General features: G+C 44.3%; 1 protein-coding gene across 4 annotated transcripts in view; it reads left to right on the top strand.

Annotated features, from left to right (window-relative positions):
• The window catches only part of PIGN (phosphatidylinositol glycan anchor biosynthesis class N), a 385,079-nt gene that overhangs the window by 270,479 nt on the left and 99,493 nt on the right, over window positions 1-15,107 (top strand). For all 4 annotated transcript variants that reach the window (XM_068236754.1, XM_068236755.1, XM_068236753.1 and 1 more), the window contains exons 20-22: window positions 10,822-10,930; window positions 12,793-12,895; window positions 14,298-14,400. In XM_068236754.1, the coding sequence (XP_068092855.1) occupies window positions 10,822-10,930; window positions 12,793-12,895; window positions 14,298-14,400 (315 nt within the window). The remainder of the gene's footprint in view (window positions 1-10,821; window positions 10,931-12,792; window positions 12,896-14,297; window positions 14,401-15,107) is intronic.

The following is a 15,107-nucleotide window of genomic DNA, read 5'->3' as shown; positions in this document are numbered from 1 at the left end:
ACCTCCTACTATTTCACCTTCTCCCGTCTTGCCTCCATCCGAGCCGATACAGATTGTTCGATCAAAGTTGACCCAGGTAGAGCGAAGACGGAGAATGACCGAACAGCTGTGTCTGTACTGTGCTGAAGGGGGGCATATAGTACAGAACTGCCCTAACAAGCCGGGAAGATGCTACCGTTTAGGAGTGGTAGGGGGTAGCACCCTAGGTGCCCGGCTCATACCCTTAAACGAAAAACGTTTGCTCCTTCCATGTATGATTACATGGGGGGACAAATCTGAAGCCACAGAAGCCTTTATTGATTCTGGCTCCGCGGCTAACTTTATGAGTTCAGAGTTCGCAGAAAAGTTGGGCATTCCGCTCACCCCAGTAAAACCACCTATCCAGGTTACTGCTGTGGACGACTCCCCGCTGCAAAGGGACCGTCCGCTGTCTCAGACACCAGAGGTGGAAGTCACTATTGGGGTTCTGCATAACGAAAGTCTAAGTTTCTTTGTATTACACATGACCACCTCCACAATTGTTTTAGGAATGCCCTGGCTGCAGCTCCATTCGCCACAGATTAATTGGGCTACAGGACAATTAACTAGTTGGTCAGACTTCTGTTCCCAACAGTGTCTAGGGAAGGTGACTTTAGGTCAGACCAAGTTGCATGTGGAGGGGGTTCCCGAGCAATACTCCGAGTTCTCGGATGTATTCTGTCCCAAGGCTGCTGACAAGTTACCTCCTCATCGCCCTTTCGATTGCCCCATCGATCTCCGTGCCGGTTGTATGCCCCCTAGGGGTCACCTGTATAATTTGTCTGGACCAGAGAAAATAGCGATGCAGGAGTACATTCGTGACAATTTAGCCAAAGGGTTCATTCGCCCCTCCCGGTCGCCTGCAGGGGCCGGATTCTTTTTTGTTAAGAAAAAAGACGGAGGGCTGCGACCATGCATCGACTACCGTGGCCTGAATAAAATCACGGTGAAGAATCGTTATCCGTTACCATTGATAGACGATTTATTTACGCAAGTCACCAACGCTAAGATCTTTTCAAAATTAGATCTGAGGGGTGCATACAACCTGGTCCGCTTTAGAAAGGGTGATGAATGGAAGACGGCCTTCAACACTCCCGACGGGCATTACGAGTACTTAGTGATGCCCTTCGGGTTGTGCAATGCGCCAGCCGTCTTTCAAGAATTAATCAACGAGGTATTCAGGGAGGTGTTGGGTAGGTTTGTACTAGTATACCTTGACGATATACTAATCTATTCCAACAACCTCCCCGAGCACAGGGTCCACGTTAAATTTGTGTTGGACAAATTGAGGCAAAATATGCTGTATGCCAAGGTGGAGAAATGTATTTTCGAGGTGACCACTGTCACATTTTTAGGGTATGTGATCTCCACCTCAGGCCTGTCAATGGATCCTGCCAAGGTCACAGCTGTCCTGGAATGGCCACAGCCAGTGGGGTTGAAGCCCCTGCAAAGATTTTTAGGTTTTGCGAATTACTATAGGAGGTTCATAAAGGGATACTCCACGATGATTGCCCCTCTTACCAGTCTCACAAAAAAGGGGGCAGATACCAACCACTGGTCTCCTGAGGCTGTGGCAGCTTTTTCTCACTTGAAAAAATTGTTTTGCTCTGCACCCATATTGAGACACGTAGACACCTCTTACCCATTCATTGTGGAGGTTGATGCCTCAGAAGTTGGAGTAGGGGCTGTGCTGTCTCAACGCTCTGGGCTGCAGGGAAGGTTGCACCCGTGTGCCTATTTCTCTCGGAGGTTTTCACCAGCAGAGAAAAACTACGACATAGGCAACCGGGAACTTCTGGCCATTAAATTGGCATTTGAAGAATGGCGCCACTGGTTAGAAGGGGCAGAACACACGATCACGGTGTATACTGATCACAAGAATCTGGAATACATCGAGGGGGCTAAGAGACTAAGTCCCCGACAGGCCCGTTGGTCGTTATTTTTTACGAGGTTCAGATTTATTATTACATACACTCCAGGCAGCAAAAACATCAAGGCAGATGCCCTGTCCAGATGTTTCGAATTAGAGACAGCACAGCCCCCCGCTTCTGAGTCCATCATCCCGCAGAGGCTGGTGTTAGCAGCCACAGAGACCTGGGAGGATTGGACAAAGGTTTTGGGTCCCTTTCAGCAGGATGTCCCTGAGGGAAAACCGGAGGGGGTCTTGTTTATCCCACTGTTTTTTCGTCTACAGGTCTTACAAATGTTTCACACCCATAAGAGTGCTGGTCACCCTGGTGCTGCCAGAACGCAGGATCTGATTGCCAGGTGTGCTTGGTGGCCTTCTATGGCATCAGACTGCAAGGAATATGTCAGGGAATGTGCGGTATGTGCCAAAAGTAAACCCTCCCGGCAGGCACCTGTCGGTACCTTACAGCCTTTACCCGCCCCGAGTGAACCATGGACCCACTTGTCCATGGATTTTGTGGGTGAGCTCCCCAGGTCTGAAGGCATGTCGGTCATTTGGGTGGTAGTCGACCGCTTCAGCAAAATGGCCCATTTCGTGCCTTTGAAAGGACTCCCCTCGGCCCAAGAATTGGCTGACCTATTCATCGTCCACATTTTCCGGCTGCACGGCATTCCGGAGAACATTGTGTCCGATCGGGGAGTCCAATTTATCTCTAAATTCTGGAGGGCATTTTGCCACCAAATGGGCATGAAGCTGTCTTTCTCGTCAGGCTACCACCCACAAACGAATGGGCAGACTGAACGAATTAATCAGTCTTTAGAACAGTTTTTAAGATGTTACGTTGTGGAGGCACAGAATGACTGGGTGAAGTTTCTGGCTTTTGCAGAATTTGCGCAGAATAATTTAAAGAGTTCTTCTTCTGGTTTTTCCCCGTTCCAGATTGTGACAGGGAGGTCGCCCAAGTTCTCCCCTTTGCCAGTTGCCTCTTCTCCGTTCCCAGCACTGGAGGATTGGCAGAGGTCACTCAGGGACAATTGGGGAATTGTTAGAGATAATTTGCAGAAAGCGTTCCAAAGTCAAAAGGGTCAAGCGGACAAGAGACGTTCCATGGAATGGAAGTTTCAGCCAGGGGATTTAGTCTGGGTGTCCACACGTCACTTGACCCTGAAGCAGCCTTCTGCCAAACTGGGCCCCAGGTTTGTGGGTCCGTTTTCTGTGACCAAAAAGATCAACAACGTCACTTATACCGTTGATCTCCCCGCCAGCATGCGTGGGGTGAGATCATTTCACGTATCCCTGCTCAAACCTGCAGTCCATGTGGGCCCTACGCCTCCTCCTCCTGTCCTGGTGGATAGTCATCCTGAGTTTGAAATAGAGAAAATTTTGGACTCTCGCATTGTCCAGAACTCGGTACAGTATCTGGTACACTGGAAGGGATATGGCATTGAGGAGAGACAGTGGGTACCGGGGACTCGCATGCATGCGGATGAGTTGAGGAAAGAGTTTCATGCCTTACACCCCGAGAAGCCTGGTAGGAGTTGTCCGGAGTCCACTCCTCGAGGGGGGGGGTACTGTGATGAAACGCGGAAAAGCCGCTGTCTCTCAAGGCGAGGCGGCTGTTTCCGCGTCCAGCATGGCGTCACAACGCGGAAAAAACGCCACATGCCGCTTAGGCAGAGCGGCGGAATCCGCATCGGAGGCGGCTCCCGCACTCAGTTCACTGGATACATTGCAAGACAGTACTGGTGTGGCTGGGACTGATAGTCCACCAAGATTCAGACTTACACGCGCGCGAGCACAGAGGCAGAGTTTAAATAGCAGTTAGAAGGGTGTCGGCTGACCAGCTGGGTCAGCTGACAAATTCCACTGCTCTCATTGGACCAGCAATTAGGGAGGTCCTGGAAAGGTCCTAGAGTATATATACTGCTGGTTGTTCACTTGCTCTTTGTCTGGCGTGCGATCACATATGTGGAAGCACCCAGATCCGTAGTCAGATCCGCAAGTGTGCCGGGACCAGCTGGAGCTGTAATCCTACACTTAGCTAGATTTTGTTGATAGCTTAAAGTACTAGTTTGATTGTGATTATTTGTTATGACTTTTGCCTGCCTTGACTACCCTTCTGAACTCTGATCTTGTACCTTGATATTTCTGATACCCTGTTGCCGAACCCTGGCTCGTTTCTAGACTCCGCCTCAGCCTCCTGATTCTGTACCTCGATATTTCTGATACCCCGTTACTGAACCCTGCCTGTACTTAGACTCCGCCTTTGCCTCCTGATCTTGTACTTTATCTGTCCGTGTGTGTACGACCTGGCTTGTCCGACCTCGAGAACCGACCTTACCGTTAGAGGCGGTTCCTCGCTCTGTTAGCGACCTTTCCTCCTGAGGGTCACTTCCAGACATCCTTCCTACTGTCAGTCTGACTCCTCCCGTCTTGGAGAGCTCAGGTCTGCAGAAGGAATCTGTGCAGTACTCCTTGCTGCACTGAGGCCTAGTCCTCAAAGTGTTACTGTTACACCAAACACTACACTCTACTCAGGTGAACAGAGGTTAGCTAGTATATCGGATTATCGGTGAGACTGCAGATCACTTATAATCTGGTATATATCTGTATTCCCAGTGATACTGCAGATCACCGGTAATCAGATCCTCTCTGTGCTTCACCGATCGTTACAGTTATGCTCCATGTTAGCCATATTTCTCTTAACAAGTGTAAAGCATTCTGTCTTTAAGTAAAGTATTATAGCATGTCATAGGCCTTTACATGATCTTTTGAGATGTATGCTAAACAGTCTAGAAAGGTTAAGCTAGTTTTATACATTAGGGATGTAGGACACTGGTCTGACCTTTGAATGAGTGTTAGTGGAAAGTATTATTAAACAAACATGCTTAACTATACCTCCCATGTAAAGCAGAAATTTGCCTTCTTAAAACAGAAAGTATTTAGGTTTGAGTGAGCTTATGAGGTCTCCCACAATGCATCACTGCTGAATATGCAAATTGTCACTTTGTTGTCCCTGTAAGTTTAACACACCTCCAGAACCATTGGAATGCAATGATGTGTCAGCTTGTTAATTGTACAGAGCCACATCCCCTAGTATCTTCTCTCCCCTCCTCTCAGCACCACATTCAGCTTTGTACTGCGAAAAGTATCTGGTCACAGTTTGATGACATCATTAACCTGGGACCTTACACTAGAGGCAGTATGAGACTGGATGCCGTGCTGAGAAAAGCGACGATTGCCGGGGCTACAAGGTGAGGTGAGAGCTATTCCCTCTGCTTTTCTTTGGTGATCACTATGAACACTGGTGATCACAGTAATCACTTGATTTGGAGCCAATGAGCATGGTTCCTGATCAGTGTGAGGACATGTCAGCTGTCAAATGACAGCTGAATCTCCAGCATTGGGTTTGCATGATCATGGTGGGAACTCATGGATGAATGAGTGCTCCGGCCAGACATGTGAGTTCGCCCCATTGTCCCCAGCGGACAACTATATACTTAGGGGGGGAGGGGGGGCCTATCTGCCAGCTGCAGGGCCCTAGACAATTGCCCATTTTTCCTCTGGAAAGCACCAAACCTGACTGTGTGCAGAGCAGAGGAAGACTTTATATCCACTATATGGTTGTTTTGATTTATATCTTCTGGAAAGGGCTGTGATATGGATATGGACTTGTATGTATAGCACCCTCTTGGAGTATATCATCAAAAATTAAATTTTTTTGTGCTGGTGAGGGACATCATTGCATCCTAAGATTAGTGCGGTCTAAGCTCTATTTTTGAATGCTACACACACTGCTACATGGATTTTTGTCCATAACGTGGCACTGTCCCACCCAGTGAGATAGGATCATGCTGCAATTGATAGGTGCCATTCATTACTGTAATACATGACCACCTGCATTGCATTCTGGGTACAAGGCTTGTTTATACTAGGGGCAATTTCTAGTTATTCCCAGCATGCAAATCCAGATGGGTAAACACAGCCTATTAACATTAACAGGCTGCCTCTCAAATATGCAAGCGGGGAAAAGAACGGACAGGCGGCAGCATTTTATTTCATCACACACATGAATCCCCATAGCTGTGCATGACACAGCTAGGGAGATTCGGAAAGGTACTCACATCATAACAAGTGAGTAAAAACAGGCCCTAAATGGAACCTGAAGTGAGAAGACTGTGGAGGCTTTCATCTTCATTCCCTTTAGAAACAGTGCCAGTTGCCGGACTTCTATGCTGATGCTCTGCCTTTTAACATCTTAAATCACTGGCCCAGAATGAGCATGCAGATCAGATGCATTGAGTCTGGTCTGGCTTCATTAGCTGCATGCTTGTTGCAGGGGTGTGACTTAAAAAAAAATCAACAACTAAAGCTTAAAGAAAACCTGTAACGAAAAAAACCTACCCTGGGGGGTACTCACCTCGGGTGGGGGAAGCCTCCGGATCTTATTGAGGCTTCCCCCATCCTCCTCGGTCCCACGGCAGCGGCGATACAGCTCCCCGAACAGCGGGGATGTAAATATTTACCTTCCCGGCTCCAGTGCAGGCGCAGTATCGGATCTCTGCTCGGATATAGGCAGAAATAGTTGATTGCTGTCGGGCCGCTCTACTGCCAGGCACAAGTTGCCTGTGCAGTAGAGTGCACCCCACAGAGATCGTCTATTTTCGCCTATCTCCGTGCGGAGATCCGCAACAGCGCCCTTCGCTGGAGCCAGGAAAGGTAAATAAATCAGCGCTTGTCAGCCTTGTCGAGGGAGGATTCCGGCACACTTCAGGGGAGCCAGCGCTGGACTACCTGCAGCTACAGGGGAGGAGGAAGCCTCAATGGGACCCTTAGGCTTCCCCCTCCCGAGGTGAGTACCCCCCAGGGGAACTTTTTTTTGTTACAGGTTTTCTTTAAAGGGAGCATGAGGTGAGAGGCATATGGAAGTTACCATATTTATTTCCTTTTAAACAATACCAGTTGCCTGGAAGTCCTCCTGATCCTGTGTCAAGCCTGCAGCAGATCAGGTACTCTCACTCAGCTGACTCAGGTTTTAGTGGAATAGCCATATGCTTGTTCCAGGGTTTTGCCTTAGACACTACTTATGCCAAAAGATCGACATGACTGCCAGGTAACTGGCATGCATTGTTTACAAGGTAATAAATATGGCAGCCTCCATATCCCTCACACCCCGGGTTCCCTTTAAAGCTCAGCATGACAGCCAGGAATCTGGCATTGTTTATAAGGAAATGAAGATGGTAGCCTCCATATTGCTCTCACTTTAGGTTCCTTTTAAGGCTTCTTAACCGATGTTTATGGCATCTTATGCTTTAAAGTATCAAAGTGATAATACAAATATAAGTTGGAAAAAACAAGCTTCTTTGTAAGATAAGTACCCTATTGACAATGACGTCTGTATCTGTCTAACATTTGATTGACTTTCTAAGATCAAAGCTTTTAGGTCATAGTTTCCCCTGCTGATGTATGCCCCAGAGCTTTTTATTTAACACAGTGTTCTTTACACAATTCTGTGGGAAAATAGAATTGCAAAATAAAAATTAGAATGGTAATTTGAAATTCACTGTAATTGATCAGGGAATACTAAAGAGTTATGTTAATCTTTAGCTTATAATGAGGCGTTATTGAATAATTGTTGACCTTTTCCTCACATTCATCTGATATTTTGACCGTTTTACCTTTGGTAGATTTAGGTTTAACACTTTGAAATGTTTTTTCAGCATCATAAATCTAGACAAGAACATTACTAGTAGTGTTTTATGGTACATTTAGAGTTAATAATCTTTGAACATAAATTGGAGCGATTATGCTGCATTTAGTAATGGTGTCATTTATTTGCCTTTGAGAGATAGAAAGTCTATTAATTGCTTTTAAACTTGCGCAGCTGTTGCAGAGGTTCACATGAAATCAAACACAAAATAGATTGGCTTCTCTGTAACCCTCCAAGGGCTTGACCTGAAAATCCCATTTTTAGCACATAGAGTACAATTTACAGCCAGAGGGAGCATCTTCTTCTAAATTCATGTTGTATATGTGCAAATCCAAAGGCATTCTATATCAGCAAATAAGAGGGGGGGGGGGGGGGGGGGGGAAACTAAACACAAAGCTAAAGAAGGCAAATTCTGAAAGCATTCATGTAGTAAATGATAAGTATTACACTTGGAAATTAACTTTTCTCATTGATAAACCTTTGTGTAGCTGCGCAACTTTCCAATCAGGCTCAAGGTCATGATAGTGTAAGTGATGAGACAGTAGCTCCAATTTGAAAGTGTTTGTTACACTGTAGTAGAGAACAATTATGCGTAAGACAGTGATTGAGCATGCAAAGTTCTGACATAATCAGAAAATACAGACGGTCTTATTTAAAACAAATAAAGGCTTCCCGTTACCTAGGTAAGTATCTAACTCCCCTTCCATTGCATGTGCAACCCCCACTTTCATGTGTAACATCCAGGTACAGCATCCCCTCTCTTTCATGCACACCACTTTTGTGCAGCAGCACCCCTCTTCTGTGTGTTGCTCCCTATTTGCAACCTCCTCTTCTATGTCAGGCCACCCTCTTGGGCAGCAGCCACCCAAGGCCCAGGCCATTGTGGCCTTTTTGGAATTCAAGCCCCGTCAGTAACACTGATTACTTAGGGTCAAACTATAGGAATATACAGTGGTTTGCAAAAGTATTCGGCCCCCGTGAAGTTTTCCACATTTTGTCACAATACTGCCACAAACATTAATCAATTTTATTGGAATTCCATGTGAAAGACCAATACAAAGTGGTGTACACGTGAGAAGTGGAACGAAAATCATACATGATTCCAAAAATTTGTTACTACATCAATAACTACAAAGTCGGGTGTGTGTAATTATTCAGCCCCCTGAGTCACTGCTTTGTAGAACCACCTTTTGCAGCAATTACAGCTGCCAGTCTTTTAGGGTATGTCTCTACCAGCTTTGCACTTCTAGAGACTGAAATCCTTACCCATTCTTCTTTGCAAAACAGCTTCAGCTCAGTCAGATTAGATGGACAGCGTTTGTGAACAGCAGTTTTCAGATCTTGCCACAGATTCTCGATTGGATTTAGATCTGGACGTTGACTGGGCCATTCTAACACATGGATATGTTTTGTTTTAAACCATTCCATTGTTGCCCTGGCTTTATGTTTAGGGTTGTTGTCCTGCTGGAAGGTGAACCTCCGCCCCAGTCTCAAGTCTTTTGCAGTCTCCAAGAGGTTTTCTTCCAAGATTGCCCTGTATTTGGCTCCATCCATCTTCCTGTCAACTTCCCTGTCCCTGCTGAAGAGAAACACCCCCAGAGCATCATGCTGCCACCACCGTATTTGACAGTGGGGATGATGTGTTCAGAGTGATGTGCAGTGTTAGTTTTATGCCTCACATAGCGTTTTGCATTTTGGCCAAAAAGTTCCATTTTGGTCTCTTCTGATCAGAGCACCTTCTTCCACATGTTTGCTGTGTCCCCCACATGGCTTGTGGCAAACTGCAAACGGGACTTCTTATGCTTTTCTGTTAACAATGGCTTTCTTCTTGCCACTCTTCCATAACGGCTAACTTTGTACAGTGCATGACTAATAGTTGTCCTATGGACAGTCTCCCACCTGAGCTGAAGATCTCTGCAGTTCATCCAGAGTCACCATGGGCCTCTTGACTGCATTTCTGATCAGCACTCTCCTTGTTCGGCCTGTGAGTTTAGGTGGACGGCCTTGTCTTGGTAGGTTTACAGTTGTGCCATACTCCTTCCATTTCTGAATGATCGGTTGAACAGTGCTCCGTGGGATGTTCAAGGCTTTGGAAATCTTTTTGTAGCCTAAGCCTGCTTTAAATTTCTCAATAACTTTATCCCTGACCTGTCTGGTGTGTTCTTTGGACTTCATGGTGTTGTTGCTCCCAAGATTCTCTTAGACAACCTCTGAGACCATCACAGAGCAGCTGTACTGTATGTTTATTGACATTAGATTACACAGAGGTGCACTCTATTTAGTCATTAGCACTTATCAGGCAATGTATTTGGGCAACTGACTGCTTTTAGATCAAAGGGGGCTGAATAATAACGCACACCCCGCTTTGCAGTTATTTATTTGTAAAAAAAAGTTTGGAATCATGTATGATTTTCGTTCCACTCCTCACGTGTACACCACTTTGTATTTGTCTTTCACGTGGAATTCGAATAAAATGTATTCATGTTTGTGGCAGTAATGTGACAAAATGTGGAAAACTTCAAGGGGGCCGAATACTTTTGCAAACCACTGTATGTATGGATTTCCATCAACCCTTATCCAGCTTTCACTGTAGGGAATGGAAATACTAATGTGGTGTAAACGTAAATGGTTTACTGTAATCTCATGTCATTAAATATGTTAGCAGTGGCTTATTAAAAAACATCTTTTTCAATTCCTTGTACGTCTCTTAAAGTTTGCATGGGTGTTCTGAAGCTAGTAATTACTTAAAAGGCACTTGCCAATACTCTTCACCGTCAAAACCATAGCTGTGTCACATTTTCACAAAAAAAAAAGAATGTGTGACCATTTAGTGATGGGAATTGCCACATGTAACACACACTATATTTGCCAAGTTAACCACTACTATGCTAAGTTGCTAGGCACATGTAGACCAGTGGAGTTACATGTAATATTATCACACACCAGTAATTACAATTGCATAGTCGTTTATGCTAGACTACATATGAGTTGTCAACTGCCTAGAAGAAAAAAAAAATCTTCAAATCTTGTCCTCTTCTCTCTTTTTTAGTAAAGCACTGTTTGTTGAAATAATAAAGTCTAATTTTAGACACAACCTAGTTCTAGATGAAAACAAAATTAGAGGCATTTATTTTAATACTCATGCATGTATTCACTGCAACTAACTTTTTTTTTTTTTTTTTAGACACTTACCCTTGCAGTTTGTATATGGGTTGTGAACACTACTCACTCCAGCCTAGCTGCTAAGCAAGGATTACCACGGCTGAACCAAATACTGAGTTGGTCAGCTTTAGGTATGTAGACCATTTTGATATGATAACAACCATACATCTATAGCATCTTGAGTAATATTAGTATTATTATTTATTGTAATTATAAAGCGCCAACATATTACGCAGCGCTGGACATAAGTTTAGGTTACAGACAATATCTAGGGGTGACATACAGCAAAATGACAACACCTGAATACAAGAAAGACCAGATCATGCAGCACAGTATAAGTACAAGGTAATGCTTAGTCACTGGAGGGGAGCATGGAGATTAGGCAAGTTAGGTTCACTCAGATGCATAGCATGGGTTCACAGTAATGGAGGTGCATGATCAGCTAAGACACAAAAGGAGGAGGACCCTGCCCAAAGGCTTACAATCTAGAGGGAGAGGTAAGGACATGAAAGGTAGGGGACCAGAGTTCAGCTGTGGGTTTAGAGCACTTGTGAGGGGTAGTAGGCCAGAGTGAAAAGGTGAGTTTTGAGGGCCTTCTTGAAGATGTTGAAGGAGGGAGCTGCCGTAATGGGTGGAGGTAGGGAGTTCGATAGTGTTGGAGCAGCTCTTGAGCAGTCCTGGAGGCGTGCATGGGACTGGGTGATGGGGGGGGGGGGGGGGGTTAGGCGAAGTTCATTGGAAAAGCGGAGTGAGCGGCTAGGTGTGTACCTCTGAGTAAGATCGGAAATGTAGGTTGGACAGGTTTTGTGGACAGATTTGTAGGTCAGACACAGTATCTTGAATCTGATTCTGGACTGGATAGGAAGCCAGTGGAGGGATTCAAGGAGGGGATCCGCCGTGCTGGAGCGATGGGAGCAGTGGATAATTCTGGCTGCCGCATTCATGATGGACTGCAGTGGGGCTGTTCGGGTCATAGGGAGACCAGACAGAAGGGCATTGCAGTAGTCAAGGCGGGAAATTATGAGGGCATGGATGAGGAGTTTGGTGGTGGCAGAGGTCAGGAAAGGACGAATCTTACAGATGTTACGAAGGTGGAAGTTGAATATAGGAATTGCCTTACAGCATGTTACAATCCAATAAATATTTAATTGTATTTAATAAACCTCTTCAATTTTACATAGCTTTAGAATGTACAGCATACATAGGACAAATGTTATCTAAACTCATTGAGCTTTTATGTTACAATTGTGGATTATACTGGACTTCTGATAATTCTAAAGAAATTCAGATTGTCTTCTAATGATAGTAATATTACTATAGTTGCTAATGAGAGGTAAAAATGACTCATAATACAGTAATGTGTATCATGTGTGCTAGGCCTCCACCTTGTAGTCTACCGCTACTTATTTGCTGTTAGTCAAGGTTGCATATTGCACGTTTGATCACTTCCCAGATGCAGGTGTGATCACTTCCCAGAATGCTTCTCCACTGTTGTCTGTAGGGAACACTAGGCATAAGCATACAGTCTACCTTACTGTTGATGTGTTTGTTCCTCCATTAGTCAGTTTCCATAATCTGATTTAGTTAAAATAACATAAACCTTGCATTTTCCTGACATACAAGTATATTGTCCTCACTGTATTTCAGTATTAGAGTTAAAAAGCAATTAGCGTGTAGAAACAAGGCATAATCACGTTAAATGGAATACAGTTCGCCTTGTGCTGTTAGGAAAGCATGATTTAATTGGACAGCTCTGTCCTCTTCTCTCTGAAAGGTATGAAACAATTTCACTGCATCTATCTGATTTTCCATATGTTTTCTATCAGCTTAGTCAACCTGGCTGAGGTTAGAACAAATAAGGCTAAGCGACAGAATACAGAGAGATTTACGACCTGCATTTTGTTTAATTGGTCATCTGCATAATGTTTGGCCAGGAAGAAGTAATGAAACCTGATGTGATCTAATAATGTGTCTTTCCTCGTCTCTCTTTCAGGTTTTTCCTTGGTCATGCCATTACTTAGTGCTACATTTCTGTTCCAGAGGCTTTTGAGTATTTTTCTCTCCTTTGTGGCCTCCTATCTTCTACTCAGCACTGGGTATTTATGCTTTTTTTTGGTACTGATACATATAAACCTTGTTATGAGTTAGATCTACAGCTAGTATCATTATCATGGCATATAAAATTGTCCACTGTGAAAATCCATCTCCAGCTAAAAAAAAAAAAAAAAAAATGCAACTGCCACCTTTTTTGTGCCAATAAAAACTTCTGCTGCGAAAACCCCTTTCTTAAAATTGTAATCGAATGACCAAAAGCAGTTGAATTGATGTAGTCCTTTTCAGGTTTTGTGAATGTGATCTGAGCTGCTGGTTGGATTGCTCCATCCTGGTACACAGGCTGTAGGGTGCAGGATGGGCACAGGCTGTAGGGTGTAGGATTGCAGCCCATAGCAATAACAGTCTGCGGTGCAGGAAGTAGGCGGTGCATGGCTGGTATTATACAAGCACCGTAAATGAGTGCCTACGCAGGACCAAGCAAGCGTTTGCTCCTGCAGTGGGACTTTGAAATTATGTTATGCCAGCAGCGCAGTATTTTCCTGATGCTGGAATAAAACCATTCAACTATTATTTGTAGGATCCCTAGTTACCATCTCAATGCCTGTTATAATGTTGTGTTATTGGCAACTGCAAGATTCTGTCCGGTTTCTTGCGACCAGCAGCAATATACACTTATCAGATGGCCAGATGTGGCCTTTGGGTTGCTAGCTTCTTATCCATGACAATAATTGCACCTCAGAAGATTGACTTGCAAGTTTTTTTTTCTTTTATTAACTAAAAGAGAATGTAGAAGTATGTAACCCTAAATTGCCAAAAAGTGTAACTGAAAGTAATAATAGACAATTTAAAAATGTGTTAAAAATCTCCTTTGTCAGTAATTCAATTACACTGCATTATTCATTTTTTTTCCCCTAAAACTGGAATCTGATTAGAGAGAGATCTTTCGCCTGCCCATACACCCCAGACCGAATCCTGATCAGCTGGCTCCTGTAGCCCCCGCCACCCCTCAAGATTGCAGGTTTTGCAGGGGCTATTGTGTCACCACTGGTGACAGTGGCAGCCGACACCTTATGGTAATGACTGTGCTACGGCCATGTCATTATTTTGAATCACTCCAGCTGTATTGTCAATAAGTTATTTTTAAAGTGCCTTTAAACCAGCAATATGTTCTTGTCAGTGTTAAATGCTTCTTTTCAATGATTACCTATTCATAACACCACTGTGCTACTCTCTTATCTTCACTGTCATCTCAAGAATCCAAAAAGCATTAAACAAAGAGACTTCTTTTTACAAGCTTTCAAAGCAGATTATAATCTACGGAAAAAATGAATTAAACTTAATTGCAATAGCATAGGATTGTGCTATTATACAATGCTTTATAGAGTTCTGTAATACAGCTAGACAGCACATTGTGATGTTTTTTTCTTTTCCTTCTAAATTTAGGTATGAAGCATTTTTCCCTGTGGCTCTGTCATGTTTGATGATTGTATGGATATTTCTGGAGCAGGAAGTGCTGAAAAAGGATGGTCTTTCTTTCAAAGAAAAGGTAAAAGTTACAGCATCAACATTTGGACAATCCTTGCTGTACAGTATTTTAAATTGTACTTTTAGTACAATAAAGATCTCAAGGGTGTGCACCTTCCGTCCAGGGATTTATTTCCACAAAAGTGACAGTGCTATTGTACAATCGGTTTCTGAATATTTCAGTACTCAAAGCCATACAACATTTGTGCATACAAGGATGGGTCTTACATATCCATGGTGTAGCTGGTCATCGAGTAGGAGGTGGATGGTGGGCACAGAAGGTGGCGAGCGACGGCCGTTTCGCGTCTAAACGACGCTTGGTCGCAGCGTGACCAAGCATCGTTTAGACACGAAACGGCCGTCGCTCGCCACCTTTTGTGCCCACCACCCACCTCCTACTCAATGACCAGCTACACCATGGATATGTAAGACCCAGCGTGACCAAGCGTCGTTTAGACGTGAAACGGCCGTCGCTCCCCTCCTTCTGTGCCCACCACCTACTCGATGACCAGCTACACCATGGATATGTAAGACCCATCTTTGTATGCAGAAATGTTGTATGGCTTTGAGCACTGAAATATGAAGAAACCGATTGTACAATAACACTGTCACTTTTGTGGAAATAAATCCCTGGACGGAAGGTGCATGCCCTTGAGATCTTTATTGTACTGGTTGAACTGTTCCTTCTTGCATTTTGAATGCGGAGCACACGTCCAATGACAGATGGTA

This window comes from Hyperolius riggenbachi, chromosome 5, assembly GCF_040937935.1.
Source record: "Hyperolius riggenbachi isolate aHypRig1 chromosome 5, aHypRig1.pri, whole genome shotgun sequence".
NCBI lineage: Eukaryota > Metazoa > Chordata > Amphibia > Anura > Hyperoliidae > Hyperolius > Hyperolius riggenbachi.
This window is presented reverse-complemented; position numbering and strand designations above follow the sequence as displayed.